This window comes from Anoplolepis gracilipes, chromosome 8 (assembly GCF_047496725.1).
Source record: "Anoplolepis gracilipes chromosome 8, ASM4749672v1, whole genome shotgun sequence".
In the NCBI taxonomy this organism is placed as follows: Eukaryota; Metazoa; Arthropoda; class Insecta; order Hymenoptera; family Formicidae; genus Anoplolepis; species Anoplolepis gracilipes.
This window is the reverse complement of record NC_132977.1, coordinates 5,850,693-5,869,960: the sequence shown is the minus strand read 5'-3', so window position 1 is coordinate 5,869,960 and position 19,268 is coordinate 5,850,693. Positions and strand designations below refer to the sequence as shown.

General features: G+C 32.8%; 2 protein-coding genes across 2 annotated transcripts; both read left to right on the top strand.

Moving 5' to 3' along the window:
• Positions 1-221: 221 nt before the first annotated feature.
• Positions 222-6,705, top strand: LOC140668992 (uncharacterized). Its single transcript, XM_072898381.1, has 9 exons — positions 222-1,046; positions 1,148-1,620; positions 1,709-1,990; positions 2,081-2,267; positions 2,343-2,600; positions 3,006-3,227; positions 3,309-3,650; positions 3,761-3,921; positions 4,043-6,705. Exons 1-9 carry the CDS (start codon positions 681-683, stop codon positions 4,218-4,220), a joined length of 2,469 nt encoding a protein of 822 aa, XP_072754482.1. The 5' UTR covers positions 222-680; the 3' UTR covers positions 4,221-6,705.
• A 1,241-nt stretch (positions 6,706-7,946) lies between these two features.
• LOC140668996 (UPAR/Ly6 domain-containing protein crok) lies at positions 7,947-19,247 on the top strand. Its single transcript, XM_072898388.1, has 3 exons — positions 7,947-8,346; positions 12,916-13,077; positions 13,657-19,247. The coding sequence occupies exons 1-3, from the start codon at positions 8,274-8,276 to the stop codon at positions 13,914-13,916; spliced, it is 495 nt and encodes a 164-aa protein (XP_072754489.1). The 5' UTR covers positions 7,947-8,273; the 3' UTR covers positions 13,917-19,247.
• The last annotated feature ends 21 nt before the right edge of the window (positions 19,248-19,268 follow it).

Below are 19,268 nucleotides of genomic sequence, written 5' to 3'. Positions count from 1 at the left end.
ATATCCCTATTGATATTTTCGATCTAAACAGACTGACACAGGATTAAAGGATCTTTTTTAACTATATTTTGTATATGTTGTTTTAGCTATATTTCTCACTTCCCTCTTACGTGCTCAGGGATCAGACTCAAATCATTCAAATGAACATGAAGAATGAATTGAATGAAGAGCGACAAAGACGAAGAGACGTAGGGTGTAGAGAAGGAAAGAGAGAGAGAGAGAGAGAGAGAGAGTTGTTGAAGAATGGCGTCTGCAAACGTCTGCATGGCGCATGGCGAAGTTCTTGATGGTAACAACCAAAGTCCTTGCCGACGACCGACGAGATACAACACTTGCCTTCTTCGTAGAAGCAGATATCCGTAGGACAACAATAGCTGTAATCGTGCATGCGCTTCACTGACTATTAGACGGAAAATCAGATTTGGGTTTTCGCTCGGCGAAGTCGTTCACCTTCGAAGGCTGATTCTGAAGAGCGAAGAGGTGAAAGTAAAAATTTCCTCGAGAAGAAGATATACGTAGTATATACGGACGAGCGAGCGAGCACATCGCACGAAAGCGCATCATCAATATATTTGTCGGAGAACATCGGGTGAACATGCTCGTGTTGATGTGCCTCTTTGTCCGGACATGCTGACTCGGTCGAGTGTCAACTAACCTAATTCATCGACGTGATAGAGAAAATGATGTGTGCCTCGGTGAACGCGACTCTCTTCACAATGGACAACACGATCGACAAGTGGGACAATGCCTGCAGACTGTGCTCCGAGGAGAGGAACGAGATGCTGCCCATCTTCGGCGACGAGGGTCTGCAACGGAGGGTGGCTCAGAAGCTGCGTGCCTGCCTCCCCGTGTTGGTGTACAAAACGGATCCTTTACCCAAGCAGATTTGTCAGTTTTGCGCGGCGAGGCTGGATGACGCGTACGAGTTCAGAGAGTATTGCCTGAACGTCTACAGGAATATGAACGCTATGTTATTCAAGTGTAGACAGGTAGAGTCTGTCCAGCTATTCCTCGATGCGATGAAGAACTCGCCGGATCCATGTCAGGTTTGTTGATCGATTAATTTGCCCTTTAAAGAGATCATTTGTTACTTGTGGAAAGAATTTTACCGAAAGGTTTTTTTCTTTATAATCGTTGCTATTCTCAGGCACAACTCTGCAAGGAGAAGTCTAGAGCACCACCACCATTGGTTCCTCTGTCTATTGGTTTGCCCCTTGATGATTCGGTAACTCTGATCAATCAAAATAGCCAAGATCAACTGCAAAATGTCATGGAAACCTTGTCTGAACTGCCTTGCGAGGTAGAGATCAAAGAAATGAATGTGGATCCAATTTTGGATACTGACACTATGATTTGTGAGCCATTGAAGAAAAAACGCAAGTTGTCAGATATGTTTGATACAAATATACAAACAAAGACGGATATTGTGTCTATATTTGATGTGGAAGAAGAAAACGCGTTCTTCAAGGTAGATTATCAAACGAAAAAAGAAGAGAAACGAACCAGTATTTTGGAACAAGTTTTGACTGGTAATTTGACAATGAATAATCATCAAAAGTTACAACCTAAAGCGAGATTAACTTCTGAATGGTGGTGTGCACCTTGTAACAGTTATTACAGGTGTGTGCTGATAATTCTTCAATATATTGTACAAGATTGTTGTCAATTTATTCAATAACTTAGATTTAACTTTTTTCTTTATTTCCAGAACAAAAGACAGTCTAATGAAACACATGCAATTGCACTGCCCACGTGTATATACCTGTAGAACATGTTCCTCATCTTTCGAATCTGTAGAAGTTTTAGCAAAGCACGAGGCTGATAATCATTTAAAAGTCAAATTGGATTTTACAATTAAAAACTTGAAAGATTGTCATAAATGTGATCGGCAGTTTATAAGCTGGGAAATGTTGAGACAACATAGATTACGCGATCATTTAGCCGAATTGGCTGAGATTGGAACTAACACATGGTGTTCATTGTGCAATAGGTAATTTATGAATGACTATTTTAAAGATATATTTGCTTTGTATATAGACTTTGTTCTTTTTATATATTATAAATGTATATCTGTTTTTAGATTTTTCCCTACTGTAGAAACTTATCAAAATCACATTCAGTTACATCAAGCAAATTCGATAATACCGCAGAAATTACCTTTCGCAGAATCTACAATATCAAAGATAATAGAACGGCCGAGAGAAGCTAAAAGAGAGGAGCAATTCTATGAAAATATAAAGTCTCTTACGTGTCCCACTTGTGGGAAGGTATAAAATTATAACACTTTTCTATTTTAAGAGTCCTATTAAATTCTGTTATAATTTTTGGGTTATTTATTACAGGTTTGTACTCAGCAAAGTGCATTATCAAATCATATGAGAACTCATGAACCGAAGAGACACAAGTGCGACATTTGCGGTCGATCATTTGGACTTTTTATACGCCTGGCTGCACACAGAGTAACTGAGCATAATGTCCAGCCAACAATGTTACCAGTTTTGTCAGCAGTTGAGCAGGAGGAAGCATTAAATGCTGAAAGAGAAGCAAGGGAGGCGAGGGAAGCTAAAACTCGTGGTGCCAAGAATAAATTCTGTTCCGAGGTTTGTTTAATTTTTTCAAAAATTTTATTTCTCTTCAAGTGTTCTTATTAAAAATTGTAAATCTTTCTATAATTTACGATTGTTGGAGAAATTATTAATGGAAGAACAATGGCAAAAATGAAAATGTAAATGCATTTGTATTTTATTATCATTTTTTTCTTTCTTTATTATATAGGAATATAGGGTTAAAAAAGAATAATATCAATATAATTTTATTGAGACATAAATAGAACTACTAAGCAAAAATGTTTAAAAAGTCCTCAACAGGAGATTTTTTTTGGATTCATAAAAATTAATATAAAATACTTCTTTATTATCTATCAGAAACTAAATTTACTGTGAAATTATAACATTTAAATGCTTGATTAAAATTTTATTTATTATATTATATATTTTTATTGACAGATGGAGAAAAACAATATTCTGATAGACGATGAATCTTCAACAAAGCGCAATTCTAGTGGATTTAAAAACGTTGCAAGATGTGGTATTTGTTTACAATGGTTCAGTGACCATACAACAATGTTAACGCATCTCCAAACACATTCGGACAATTCACATAAAAATTTTGCATGTCATATATGTAAAAAGTCGTTTAAAGAACAATCACAACTGCTCAAGCATGAAGTAAGACAACCGTCAAAATTATTATTATTTTTCGTTTATGGCTTGACATTTTTAAATAACGGATTATCTTTCGATTGGTAGAACTGTCATAAACGCCTAACACTCGATAATGCATATACATCTGCTGTCTCCAACAAATCATCATCTACGGATAAATCGCAACAAAAGATGCACACAGTGGATAGAACTTATCATTGTGCAAAATGTAATAAAATTTTCTTCAAAGAAGTATCGCTTCTCGCTCATCAGTGCACAAGCAAGGCACAAGTTGGAAAGAAAGTTACTGCAAAATCTCTGCAGAAGACATCGTCTAATGATAATGACAAGAAATACAAATGTTCGAAATGTGATGCTTCTTTTCCAAGTTCACAATCACGGAATGCTCACATGAGAATGCACTCTGAAAGCACGCATAACAATATGGTATGTAGTTTACATACATTAGCACACAATTTCAGCCACACATCCAACAATATATACATCCATACATTATGTATATCTTGAAACCAATGATTATTAATGATTACATCTAGGCACAGTCACACGAAATTAAAGCCGAAAGGGATGACGAATCGATGCCAAAATTGCGCCCAGAGATAGAATACAATATATCTCCTATTGAGCCAAAAATCGAAATCAATGAACAGAGTACACCTCCACCTCTTAAACGGACTCTCATTAGAACTGGCAATGGGTAAAAAAATGTTTAAAATATAGTTTCAAATCTCTTCAGATACGTGAAAAAAAATATTTTGTTATTTATTAAATATTTAAAAGGAAAGTACTATTATTTTGTGTGACATTTATTTATCTAGGTATCGATGTGGTGTATGTCAATCACCATTCGTATCAAGGGAGCTAGCGGTGGCGCATTTGAGGTCTGCTCATCCCGTGATGCCATACCAGTGCCCTTATTGCAAAAAACGCTTTACGACACAATACACGTTCACCCATCACATTAAAACAGAGCATCCTGACGAGCCTGAGAAATAAGATTATTTGAAACTGCATGTCGAAGCGAACAGATTGAAATTATATCACAATATGTGCCTCGTTATATGTGTGACAATTTTGTTTATATAGTATATACAAAATGTGAGACACGTGTTAAACGTTAAAAATAATTAATATCTCAAAAAATTTTAAGTAAAAGTAAAGTTTTTAGAAAATTTACATTAATGACAATTCTTGTCATTGTTATTACACAAAAGGTTGATCTATGACAAGTCTATTACAAACAGTAAATATACTTCTCACATAAAATGACTCGCAAATTTTACTTTACACTGTTTTCTGAAACCAAAATAAGTATTTTTTGAGATATTAATTTATCATATATTGTGTACGTGTCTTGCTGTATGTCAATCTTTGGCTATTAATTGGCCTTGGATGAAAACTTTTCTAATGCGTCATAGTGCGAACACTAAAGTAGATTTGTTATACGAGGCTATTGATATTAGTACTTATATACGAATTGTGCCTGTACATGCTTTGTTTTACAGTGTTATACAAAAAATGGATTTATTCGTAAGACGTGCGAAATAAAAGCAGTTCTAGAGCGACGGTAAGCAAATTTTAAACGCTTTGATTGAAAAATTGATTTCACTGCCTCTTAGTAGTAATTTGATCATGTAATTTATATTGTATGGACTTGTATTTTTTAAATTTAATTCTGTTTTAAAATGTTCATGACGTTATAATTAAATATAGTTACAATAATTATCAGGTATTCTAAAAATGTATAATTACAATCACTCTAGAATTGTTTATTAAAAATAACGTATCCAATTTTCTAATGCCATTGTAAGTTATCTTATGTTTAAGGGATTTCTCACAATACCTTTAATAATACGATATTAAAGGAAGTATTGAGAGAGGATTCCAGAATGTTTAATAATGTTAAAATACATTCCCTTTTAAGAAATGTTTTATACATCCATATAATGACGTCTTATTTCATGTTACATGATTTTATGTGTCGCCTTGTGATACAATGAATTTTTTCTAAGAATACCCAAGATCATAGTCGTGAATAGAAACGAAAAGTCAAAACAATGCTACATAATTTGAATATGTACATTGTGTCTTCGCGTAAATTTATTTTATATCTAGCTTATTTACAATATAATCTATTATCGAAGATTTATTTGCAATAAACTTAATGAAATATTATCGTGAAAATAATTTTTTCTATATTGAACGTGTTTCTTTTCCTAAAGATATTAATTTTCGTGAAAACGTCAACCTTAAAAAAATATCTTTCTATAAATATTCAATATAGTTATATATTCAAAGTTATGTTCTACTTTTTATAGTACTTCTATTGCGAAAATGAATTTAACTCGCGTTTTGAACGTGTCCAAGCTACTGCCAAACCCGATTTTTATTATATATTTTACGTTATGTTAACTTTCTTAATTCACGTCATAATTTTTAGATTAATTTCCCATTGCTTTTGCTTTTGATGAATAATTGTTTATTATGTATTTATGTTATAGTTAACAAGCCGGACAAAACTGTTTGGAATTCGATGTTAGGTCGAATAAATTAAAAATGACTTCTATATATATTTTATAGCGATATTAAAGCGATTACATATCTCTGACTGAAATGTACGGTAATAATATATTCATGAGCATAATTCTATGAAAATTATTCAGATGACAAAAAACATTTGTATAAAATGATTTATTTTCCATTATATTTTCATTTAAATGTTAAAAGATTGAAATTTATTGATAAATGTAGAAATAATATTTATAATGAAATGCAGTGTTGATAAAGCACAATCAAACGTCTAAATGATATTAAAAATATGTTACAAAAATATCCTTTTTAAAGAATTTTATTAAATATATATTTTAAAATATATGTTTTTACAGCCTATATTTATAAATTAAATACTGTGCTAAAAAAATGTCGCATCTTGTCTATCTGCTGATTGTATACAATCTTCATATGAGATAAATGAAATTTAGAATCAAATGTCCACATTTCACACTAAATGTATGGAAAATATGTATGAATATGATACTATATGTATAATAATATTGTTGCGTCCCTGTTTCAATAATAGTAGTGTCCTTGTAATCATATATTTGTAATCCACTATGCCCGATCGATACGGAGCCATCGATACTCTGCGAGATGAGAAGATCATCTCCTGATGTATCAGATGTCAAACTGTCAAACAAGTAAGACGTTTTGAATAGAAAGTTGACTAGTCTTACGACAGTGCCGTGTCGTGTGAGCGCATTATCGATAATTCCGCTAATTGCAATTAAAAATATCCTTGTGTTTTTTCTTGTTATATTTCTGTTTTTATTAAGTTGTAGTTTAAAACTGTTCCTTTGCAAGCGCGAGCGTGACTAGTGATAGTGAAAGTAGTGAAATATCGATCTCGACCCATGTGGACGCAACAATATATATTATATAACATACGTTAAAAAAATATATTTTTTAAATATTTTTCTAAAAACTGTGCGTTTATTGAAACTTTTTTGTTTGTTCGAAAAAGATGTACATATGTTACTTGGCTGTCGATCTGTAGTGCTTCTCGGTACTAGTGCTTCCTGTGCGATGCAGGGGTTTCCTCGCGACACTTTCTCATGCGATCCACCTGCCTGTTGAGACATACAACGGAGAGATAAAAGTCTTTTTTACATATAATGATCTTACATATAGTAATTTCCCTACATAAAAAGATGCCGAATCTATCGCGCGTCTTTTCATTGAATATATTTCTAACAAAGTTGGAAATAATTTTTTCTTATTAATGAGAATCTGATGGCGGGTTATTATCTTTATATATTTTTATATTATTTCTTAATTTTTATTATTAAATAATTTAGTAATCTAGTCTTTTGAATGAAATTATATTGTTGAGCCGCCAAAAGTAGTACGATTATAAAATATGAGTCTAAAACACCGTACAAATTCTAATACCTTCTCACTTCTATCTTCTCTTCTTAGAAATCATAATTTTTATAAGACGTTATACTGTTGCCAAGAAAATAGATAAAAAGAAATAGGACACTATGTGCATATGTATGTGACTACAGTAAACAGCAAGAAATATTGAAAAGCCAATATATCTGAACGGAAGTTGCCAGCTGTCATCGTGAGTCGCTCTATTCTAGAGAGTACACATGATACTATATGTATATGAAAACTAACAAAATGAAAAAAATATGATATAATATTTTAATAATCAAAATCTTTTTACGAATTCTATAAAATTATATACACAAAAATTGTAGGAAAGATTAACAAATTTTTTTTTTATTTTTTACATGCATTCATAATCTTTATGTTTTGTTAAACTGACAATTACTAATACAGAATATGTTATATTTTTACGATATCCTAATTTGATTTTTATACGATTATAATCTTTAATCAATAGAATATATATTATAAGATGTCATGTATAAAATATTGCTTTATCAAGTCTCGAAAATGTCTTTCAACAAAGGCTCAACGTGAAAATCGCATCGCGGTGAAATACTTGGTAATCTTGATGCGACAGAGGATTTGCCGGCTTAGCCACGCGCGGGGGATACACGTCTCAGGGTGGCGATAAATAAGGAATGGGAAGGGAAGAATCGAGAGGGAGAGACGCGCGTGCACCATCGACGAATGCCGCTGCCGCTGCCGCGGCCGCGGCCGCGGCCGCGACGACGACGGAGGACGGCGGGCGCATCGCAGAGGGGGTGGATCTGCCGCATAGAGCGCGGATATAGAGTGTGCCGAGAGGGAAACTCGGCGGTGACACGGTCGGATATCGCGCGTCAGTTGCTATGCGTCCGGGTAAAGTGGTGAACGCAGCGCGCGAGAGCCCGAGAACGAACCACCGTCCCTGAAAAGGTCGCGTTCTCTCATCCAGTGCCAGACGCTCACTCACTGCCCAATCCTTTTTCCTGGCGACGGCGACGACGACGACGACGACGACGACGGGAACATTCTCTCCCAGACGACGTGCTCGCCTAACTTCCATGCGACGGCCGCGGATCCGACGCGATTAGAGCACATGGTCCGGCGATCACGATGACCATGATCGCGAATCAAGCCGCGCCGATCATCGGCCTCGTCCTCGTCCTGGCGGCCACTTTTGATCGCGGTGAGTGCCGATCGGACTCGGCCAGGTCGATCGCGGTTCCAGGAATGCCGATCGATTCTCTTCCGCGGTGCATGATTTTTATCGGAAGCGAGCGAAGGCCTCGATCCGAGTCAACGAGAGATTGAAATTCGCGCGAAAGAGAACGAAATAATCGGATCCCGAAACATTTCTTTGCGCCCGCGAAAATGCGCTTCGATTTCCTCTTCCTTTACGACGGACATAAGTAAAATTTATGTAATAAAGTAGGATAAAATAGCATAAAAATAGATTTTAGATTTCTATTCGAAGCTAAAAAAATAATGTATAAAGAGTTTTTTATACTTTTAATTCTTACAAGCTACTTAAAGGCTTATAATTGTTTTAACAGTTAATACAATTATAAATGCCTTCAACTGACATGAAAATAAACAGGTACTCTAAATGCATTCTTTCGCAGTCATTATTTCATTTATACAAATTTGATTTTTAAATTTCTTTATTTTTAAATGGTGCAAAAGAATATATAAGAGGTACTCGAAATACGTTTGAAAGACGCTAGAACATTTTTACAACAGCTTCTAGATATTTGATATTATGTTGTAAATTTAATCTCTTCTCCTAACGAACGTTTCGGTCAATTTTATGACTTTTCTCAGCGCAAAACTACAAAAACAGATGAGAAATATCGGTTTTTTAGCCATATAATTGTATAATAAACCATCATTAAATAACGCCAGTACATCGTCATACGAGATTATGTTGTCCGAGTTGCATTAATTTACATTGGTCCAATATTTTTCCTGAAAATATACATAGTTGTTAGTGCAAACTTGAAAGGGGAAATTTGCTTTGAATAGGAAATTTGAAGGAGAAGCTTGAATATAACAAGTTTGAAGTTATGAAAGTACACTTCTCGTGCGCCCGAGTTTAATAGAATCGTTCCAATACTCTCGATATATTTGAATTGCACGATAATTGGACTAATTTGTCACTTGCGAATATAATTTCCTAAAGTGCGAGATCGATAATACGATCGTGCACTTTATTCACAAGTCATAGAAAATGGTCGTACACATGTACGGCGCAATGCGGCGTAAAGGTAATGGCAGGGAAAGTTATCGCCGTGAATGAATCATCTAGACGAAGGACCTCTTATATTGTCTAGGAACTTAGAAGAACCCATGCAACACAAAAAAAAAAAAAAAAAAAAAAAAAAAAAAAAAGAAACAATCGAAAATCTTTGTGATCTAAGTTAATTTCGAATCAATATAGAGTCTTTCGTCCATTTATTTTATTGATAAAATAACAGAATAAAAATAATTAGCATTAACTCTTATCTCTGAGAAATTTTACAAAGAAATATTAAATTACATTAAAAAAAAATTGCGTATAATTATAAGTATAGAATTGATTTGGATTTAGCACTGATACTTGAGTAAAAAAGAGGTCATTTAAAATAGTATCATTCATGAAAAATTTTCGCCTCAAAATTCTTAAATTGCTTAACGTTGGCTTCAATTTTTTCTTATTTCTATCACAATTTATTTCTTATATCTTTACAACAAGGACAATCTGAGAAATTAGATATGAATCCTTTACATTACATTATTGATAAATTCCTTAGCATTAGCACATTTACTTCAAGATAAATACATTTTTTTTACTCAGCATTCGATTACATATTTCTAAATACATTGGATAAAAAGAGGATAAAATAGCTATTAAAAATTTAAAAAGCTCCCTTATTTTAAGATCACAGACTTTGTGAAAATTCCATAGAAATAAGTTTTTTCAATTTATTTTAAATTCTCTATTTTTTTTAATCCATCTCTCCTCGTCTGTTTCTTTTTTTCATCCTATCCATCGTAGATTCGCGATATTAAGAAATGACGATATTTAGCAATATTAGTATCGTGCACGGTATATTATGGCTAGTGAAATACCGATCGGCGAATTCTTACAACAGCAGCACTTGTGGTACTTCGAGATGCCGGATCACGAAAATAAACGTGATAATGTCAGATCAAATTTTATATTACTGTAAGCAAATATTGCAATAACTGTACGTCTTCAACATTTGGCATAAACTGCAAGTTTATCGAGAGTATGTTTAAAAACTACTGAATGATCGTTTCAAACACAATCACACGCACACACGTACAAAACAAAATTGAAAGAAATAATAATTATTTTGTGTTCTTTTCATGCATTTATTTGAGCCTTTGAACTTCAATTTATTTAATTATGATGGAACAATATAAAAATTTCCCTTTTTGCGACAAAATGATTACAAAACGATCGCATTTTAATTAAACATTTTAATAAAATTTGCTTATGCACATTTACTAAAATGAGGAAAATTGCGGCACAATAAGTCACTTAATGTTGAAAATTAGCTGGATTAATTTTTTGCGAAATTAAACCGTTATTGTGCAGCCTGGTTTCGTTAATCGGCATTAAAAATGCCGATAAATTCACGACCTCGCTCGAACGAATCGTCGAGTTTTAATCGCATTTCCCTCCGCTGACGTTGTCGATATATGTCCAGCGACTGTGACAGCGGAAAAGTCAAACCCGGGAAACGGCTGAGGCTGCAACAATAGATATTCGTTTCCTTAGTGCCGAAGATATGATTAGGCGCGATATTTCGCTATTTTCTTGATAAACATTGTTTACAAGTTGATGACGTAACCTTGCCGTAATAACGCAAAGGTGAAAGTTTTTGGACGAAAAATGGCAATGGAGTAACGATAGCAATGACGTAACTTCTTTGATAGTTAAGCGGATCTTATCATGTGCAATTTATCGAATACGATTGAATTGTTTCAATTTTTATTTTTCCAAAGTGAATTTTTCCTCCCCCTCTAGCTTTCCCTCGCGATACGCATATCTTTACAAGAGCTTCATGATACCGGCTGATGCACGCTTAACAAATCTGTCCGGTTTTCTTTTATCCGCCGATCGAAGTGATTGCCGATATAAAAATAATTGGCATCGGCAGTGGAATTGCATTTGGAATATCGCGAATAAGTGTGTTATATTCGACAATTTGTTGAAATTTAGGATAGCGTCTACGAAAGCTAATACCGTTGTGAAAGTTATCGAGCGACCCACTTTCTCCTTCTCCGACCCGTTTCCTCATTTACCACCCTCTCCCTTTTTCTTCATCCCTATTTAGTATAGTTTTGTGCGTATTTCATTTTCCTTATAATTATAATATTATTTCTTCATTTTATCTGTATTATATATATCATATTTTTAGTTATATTCATATTATACTTTCTTTTTTTTAAATATATAGAATTGTCTTTTTAATAAGATTTTTTTTTACTAGTATATGTATCTAGTTATAGTTTTATAAACACGTTTAACTTTATCAACTTTTATTTAATGAATAAAACGATCAAAAATATATCATAGTTTTCGGAAACAATAATGCGTGTAAAAAAATCATAGATTCACTCGTAAATAAATTATATACTATTAGTGAAACAGTAATATCCATTGCGAATAAAATTCGATTCTTGAGCTTGACGAAATGTCATTCTGACATATATCTAGATATCATTAATAATGATATATTTAATGCATCATAATCAAACTTTCCATTTCTTCGACTTTTTTAACAATTGCTTAAAGATAAAAAATTCTTTCTTTTATATACATTTTATATACATGTATATTATGTATCATAAAGTTTATTAAAAGTCACAATTTTAAAATCGCGTGTAATAGGAAATTGTAAAGCGTAACAGTAATATTTTATTTTGTGTTCTACTTTCCTGAGCATAAAATCATAGAGAGTCTAAAGGAAGATTGTGATGAATTAATATAGTAATAAGGCAGTAAAATATAAAAAATATAGATAAATTGAAAAAAAATTTAATACATAAAAATAAAACTGAAAAGGAGAAATGTATGCAAGTAAATTAATTATTGTTAAATTAATTTAATTAATTGAGTAATTAATAGTTTTTAAATTAATTATTAATTTAGTAAGTTAAGTTTACATGTCGCTCGATATAGCTTATTGTTAGATAGAACAAAAGAACGTTAAATTTACTTACTCATAATGCTTAGCTACTTGTCCCTCTAATCGCCTAATTTTATACCCAGTTATAAAATTCGGTTTCTTCGTATCGATCTACGACAGCTGAGTGTAGGTCATCGCGTGCCTTGCCTGTTCGATATCAGCTGGCGCCGTATCAGCCTAGTTCCGTAGTCGTGGGATGCAACGGGTGCGCGTGCAGCGTTACGTCATACAAGGGCGAGAAAACGTGAACCAGACCTTTCCTCAATCGACGCGTTTAAGTCTGATCCGATTACTTCGAGTCTGTCATAAAATTGCAATTAAAATTGCTATTCTTAATTTGAATTTCTAAAACATGTACTTTGTAAAATAATTTACTGGCTTCCTAACACGCGATCTTTAATTGCATTAATATAAGTTGCATGTATTGAAGTGACCCAGAGCTCTAAAATCCCGGACATTTAAAGATTTCAGAAAAATTTTATTTTACTTGCATTCGATCTTCATTTTTTTTATATGCGATAATAATCGAATAATAATCGGTTTTTTTTTTATCTTAGGTGAAGCGATAATATGTTATCAATGCAACAGCGAATACGACCCGAGATGCGGCGATCCATTCGATTCGTACAGTCTGGGAACTGTAAACTGCAGCTTCCAGCCTCGTTTGGAACATCTCAGCCATTTAGAACCTACTCTTTGCCGAAAAATCAGTCAAAAAAGTGAGGCTACTCCTAAAGTTCTGTTTCGCAATTGTACATTCAATAAGAAAAATTAATTAGATTCCATTAAAATGTAAAAAAAGAAATGTATCAATTAATAACAAAAAACATAGGTATTTAATATCTAAAATTGATTAAAATATCATATATATGTTAGCAATTTTATATTTAACTGTTAATAATCATTTTCAAAAACTATAAAAGCCCACAGTTATAACAATCTGTTGTATATTTATAGATTGTTTTAAGCATGCTTCTATTTATCATTAATAAACTCGCAGCATTCTACACACAAAATTTTATAAATAACATGTGATACAGTAATGCACAATTATTATATTATATCCAATAATTATTCTAATAGTGGTTATTGCAATCTATCAGTCATATTAAACATGTTTATTCTTAAAAAAAGTCTCTACATAGTTAAAAAAAAAATTAATTGATTGGGTCATTAATAATGAAACGAATTTGAAAGTAATATAAAACCACATATATTTCCTAAAGTCATATGGCTTAACATTGTAAAATATCAAGGGAGTTTTTCGAAGTGCAATCCCCCGTCATATACTGTTACAGCGTACGGCAAGGTGAGGGTCGTCCGAAGCTGCGGCTACATCACGGACGAGAAGGACAATGGCGAGTGCCTTAAGAGGTCCGGCACCCACGACGTGCGCGCGCAATATTGCTCGTGCACCGGTGATCTGTGCAACTCCGTCGAGAGTCTCCGCACGCCGTCCTTACTGCCATTGGCGTCCCTCCTGACTGCCGTTCTGGCGATACCGAGTCTGCTGCTGTCGTGTCCGCCTCTCTCTCGCCAGCCTAATTCTTCTGCCTAACAATTGATCGAATCGCACGTGAAGAGAAAATCCGAGTCAATCCAGCCATCGTCGCGCCGCATGGACCGTTCGTATATCGAGATACGCGATTAGATTAAAAACGCCAGTTTCGATTATTATCGTCAATTTCGCTACGGTTCCCCCTCCTCCCCCCCCCCCCTCACCGATTGGAGAGGTTGATAAGGGCGAAGAAATCAATAAGAAAACGCCGTTTCGATTTTCAGCCTAATCTTCTTCCGGCCTAATCAAACTCGGGTCAGGCAATGATCGAGACACCGCTTCCACAAATATTTTGCATTTGAGCTATCAAATTTCCCTATCTTCCTCGTCTCGAAATATCCGGATATCTGAACTATACAACGAATTATTTTTCGAAATTCTATCAGTTTCAATGGGTTTTAAAAATTTCTGAATTCTTCATGTGCTTAAATTTATAAAAGAAAGAAAAACGTGGAATCTTTTTGTTCTGTTTTCTACATTTTTTCTGTAGCTCCTTTTCTCTTCTTTCTTTTTTTTCTTTTATTATTCTATAAGATTCTTTCACTATTTCGATAACTAAACTTTCCTTCAATATAATAAATAAATATCAAATAAGATTTTCAAACACTCGTACCGACTTTGACTCGGCTCGAATGGATATGGAATGAACATTAAGTACTCAAGAATATTCTGTATACGTTGCATAGCTTTAATATCAATCGATCTGCATAAGAGATAGACGATATACAATCCAAATTAATGATAGTATTTCATTGCGATAAATCGAAAAAATAACAAATATTCTCATTAATTTTTTTCTTTGCGATAAAGTTCAAGTAAGTAGGTTATTATTATTTCTGGGAAACACAAAGAAATCTATGTTCAAAGATTTATTTCTTCACAAAAAAAAAAAAAAAAAAAAAAGAAATACACAAAGATTTAAAATTATGGATAACTGATATATATTATAAAAAATAAAAAAATATATAAGAAATGTTAAGTTTGAAAACATATGTAGTCTATAATGTATATCTATTTAAACAGCTTTTATTTTAAGATATAATACAAATTATTTATATAAATCTATAGCAAGTTTTTTATTGTAAAACATAGGCTATTACTATAATTTACAAATGTATATTCGACTCATTTTATTCTGTTATATATGTATAAAATTTATTTTCTTATTAGTCACAAGAAGACGATACGAACATCTTCAAACAGATAATCTCTTGCTTCTTTCATCAAAGACAAAATTATTATACATTGTGCCACGGTTTTTCTCAAAGGATTCATCGGAATAATATGGCATGTCTCTCAAAAGACATAGTAAACCTCTTAGGGAAATTTTCAAATCTCGTAGCTAGTAATCGGGTAGATTTAATCGACTTCTCGACAGTGTCTTAGGCTGCGAACGGTCTGCAAAAAATAGCCGGATTATAACGTAGCGTAACGGTGATAACTGCCAGATACGCGAAGGCGACACTTCAGTAGTACATATCTTCGCGAAAAAAAAAGAAAAAGTAAGAGAAAAAAGATAACACGGCCTCTGCATAAAAAGAAAATCAATCATCGATGTCTTTCGTGTCTTTCGCTGATATCGCACTTGTCGCGCGGTTTTTTTGTCGGCTTTAATCAACTGTGCTAATTCAGTAGTCGAATAGAGAACTTCTGAATATTTTTTTTTTTTTTGCACAAGTAGATTAAGAGGAATCGATTAGGAATTTGTTCTGTAATTAATTAATTACTTTAATATATCTCTTAATTTCTAAAATTATTACTCAACATGTTTGAGAGTAACGTACAGTTTTTTTTTCACACAATCACGCGGTATCCTATTTTATTTTACAAAAAAAACTCAGAAATTTATAAATTTTTGTAGAATGCATTCCTATTCGATTCTTGTTAATTCGCTTACTTTTGTATAGGACCGACCGAATGTTTTGTTACACGACAAGTGTATTATCGAATTAAAAAACGTAGGAAAAAAGACAGGTATCTCTTGCGAGAGAATTTATGATTAGTATAACAAAGAGTCTCTCACACACACGGTATAATAACGTAAATACAAAGTAGCGGCATCGCGACACATTTCGCACCCCGCCTGCTACTGCTGAACATATATGAATGTTTGTGCATGAATGTTTCTGTATGCATGTACGTGTGTATATGCAAAATTACGATGTATGTATATGCACGCAAAATAAAAAAAAATATATTTTGTTGTTGGAGAAAAGCCGAAATGGAATTGCACGCGAGATTGATAGTCCTGCTTATTTCTAGAAGTGCAATATGTCACGTAGCCTTTATGATGAAACGGCATATGCAGGATGCACCAGTTGCATTCGTTCAGTCTACTTCAGTATTCTCCCTCTCACGTATTATTATTTAATTATCAATTTTATTTTTTTAAATATATTTTTTTATATAATATGTATATAATATTTAATATTATATATTATAAAATTTCACAGTATATAACTATTTTTTTATAGAAAGTAATTATATATTATTATGTTTTATAATATATAATCATAATATTCCTCTTATCAATTTTTTAAATATATATATATATATGTATATATATATGTATAACAAAATTAATAATTATTATAAAAAAATATAAATTTATTAATTCATCTTTGAAAAATTATTACGTTTATCTAAAGACATCATTATTTCATTGATATTAAATTAAGAGTTTTCCAATTAAAGCAAACTGAAGTAAAATCTGAATGAATGTAATATCTCCTCTTAACCGATTCAAGGTAAACCTTAACACATTAAGATAGTGCTACGTAAAGCGGGCTATATAAGGAAGGGATATAACATATCGATGATATGCCGAGAGAAACCTCGCATTTAGCTCTAGTAAGGGTTGAAAATCCACCATCGCGTCCACGATTATTCCGTGTTTCGCAAAAGTTTGCAATAAGTGCAGTTTAAGCAGTAAGCAGTTTGAGTCACCTGAGCGTACAATAATCGCCATTTGTGTATGTGTATGTGTGTGTGTGTGTGTGTGTGTGTGTGCATATTATGTATGATGATATATGTATGGCTGAATATGTGTGCGTGTATGTGTATATCGCAATAATAATTGAGCGTGATGCTAAACTTCGATAGCTCAATTAGGGCCGGTTGTTGCACCTTCGGGTATATAAAGTCTCCGCTAATTTATCTAACAGATAAATCTCCTTTATCATCTCTCTTTTTAGATCGTACTGGCCATAATATAGACAGAGAGATTAAATAAATTGACCGACGTTGGAAAAACCGGCCCTTAATAATTTGTTGCTGCTCTTTTTTGCTCGCGGGCGACAAAATTAAAAGGGTAAATACAGGGTGTTCGGTAATAAGCGCATATTTATGGTTACCATTGTTATTCTGGTTCGAAAAAGCTGAAACAATTTTTTTGTTGCCGGAATTTAATTAAATGCCATATTTCAAATCGATTTAAAAATCATTTTTTTCCTTAATCTATTAATTCATTATAAAGATCATTCTTCGTCAGCTCAGAAATTTATTCATGTCATTAATTATATTTTTAACAAAATAAAACTGTTTCATTTTTCGACATAATTGTCACACATACTGTAACAATCGAACACTCTATATAATACTAATGCTAATAATAATAGTAATAATGATGACAAAACACAGCAATGTGCAAAGCAAAATGACGAACGAGCAATAACATATAACGAGAGAGAGAGAGAGAGTAGATTTAGATTTTTTTCGACAAAAAAAAGCTAGGTGAGAAAGAGAGAGAAATAGCGTGCTTTATCAATTAAACTGTCACATAGTATTACAAAGTGAGATTGCCACTGTTGCTGCTGTCCACCACTCGTCGCATTATTGCCATTAATACGATCGTTACTAATTATTATTACCACCGCTACTACTATTATTACTATTATAGTTATTGTTAGTACGTATACATTAACGCGACCCGTTGTTACAAATAATACTGCTAATAATTATTATGATTAGAGCGCAAATGGCAACAATCTTTTGATGGACGTGATGGTATTGTTAAGACTGGAAACGACAGGAGAAATAGAGAAAGAGTTGGCAAAGGGGGAAAGGTTGATGTGAATATGGAGGCAGAATAAATAATTGAAATTTTGGTGCTATCGAAGATTATAAATTAATATATATAAATCATGCTTTTAGTATTGGCTGCAATACTCTATATTGAATACTAGAAACAATTTTCGTTGATTAGTTTGATGGTAAAAAAAAAATTGTACCTTCTTCCAACGCTCTCTCTTACCCTTGTCGTTTCGAGATGAGTGATTTTATTCCATGTCATTGGAAATATTGCGACTCCGTAAATAAAGAAAAATATGGAGTTCTTGTTGTCGAGATTGACTTGCATTCTTTTGATATATGTATGTTGATACGTCGATTTTTTGAGAGAATCATCTACGACGATCGTATAATCAAGATATCCTGAATCTGCGTATTCAAATATACAAATGCAATATATGCAAACTTTCAAATATACAATGTATATATCGTGTTGTTCAAGGAATATTTTTAAGCTATTTATGGGAATTTTTTTCAACTGTTTTAATCTTGATAGATTTATTGATATATTTCATTGATTTGTTTACTTTTCAAAGTTTCTGTCTATAAGTAATTTCCTCATTGCACACACAGTCAGCTTGTGACATTTATATTTTTCGTGTCTTAACTAAGCACGTGCGAAATGTACGAATATATCGTATATAATTGCTTACACATGACCTATTCAAATTAATTTGATAATCTTTTCTAAACGAAAAATATTGCAAGTATTTTATATTAATCAAATGTGATATTCTAATGATTAAAGAAAATGCTGCCATAGCATCTATGTCGATCAAAAAAAACGCTGCCATCTTGAAAATAGCGATTTGTAGCTATTACATTAAAAATATTGTAATATTAAAAAAATACATTACATATATCTATTATATTGTTATATGAATGTGTTCAAGTTATAGGTCACTATTTTCAAACTAGAGCAACGTTTTTCCGTTGAATTTAATACATACTCAAAATTATATATATGAAATTATCTCCGATATTAATACATTAATTAAAAACGACTTTAGTAATATAACAAATATAAAAAAAAGTTTGATTGTCGTAGAAAAAATGAAAAATTTATTGAATTCTATGAGATTTTTCATAGAAAGCCTATTATTATCTGTGACACGTATCAAAAGAATGCCTATGTCAAACCTCATTGAATCATAATGTTCATTGCGTGTGTCACGCGCACACGAATTTAACATTATATCATATATTCTGTACAGAAAGAGAAAGAAAGAGTATTCTGCCAATAATAAAGTGTTGAGCGATTAATGAGAGGTAATGTATTCCTTT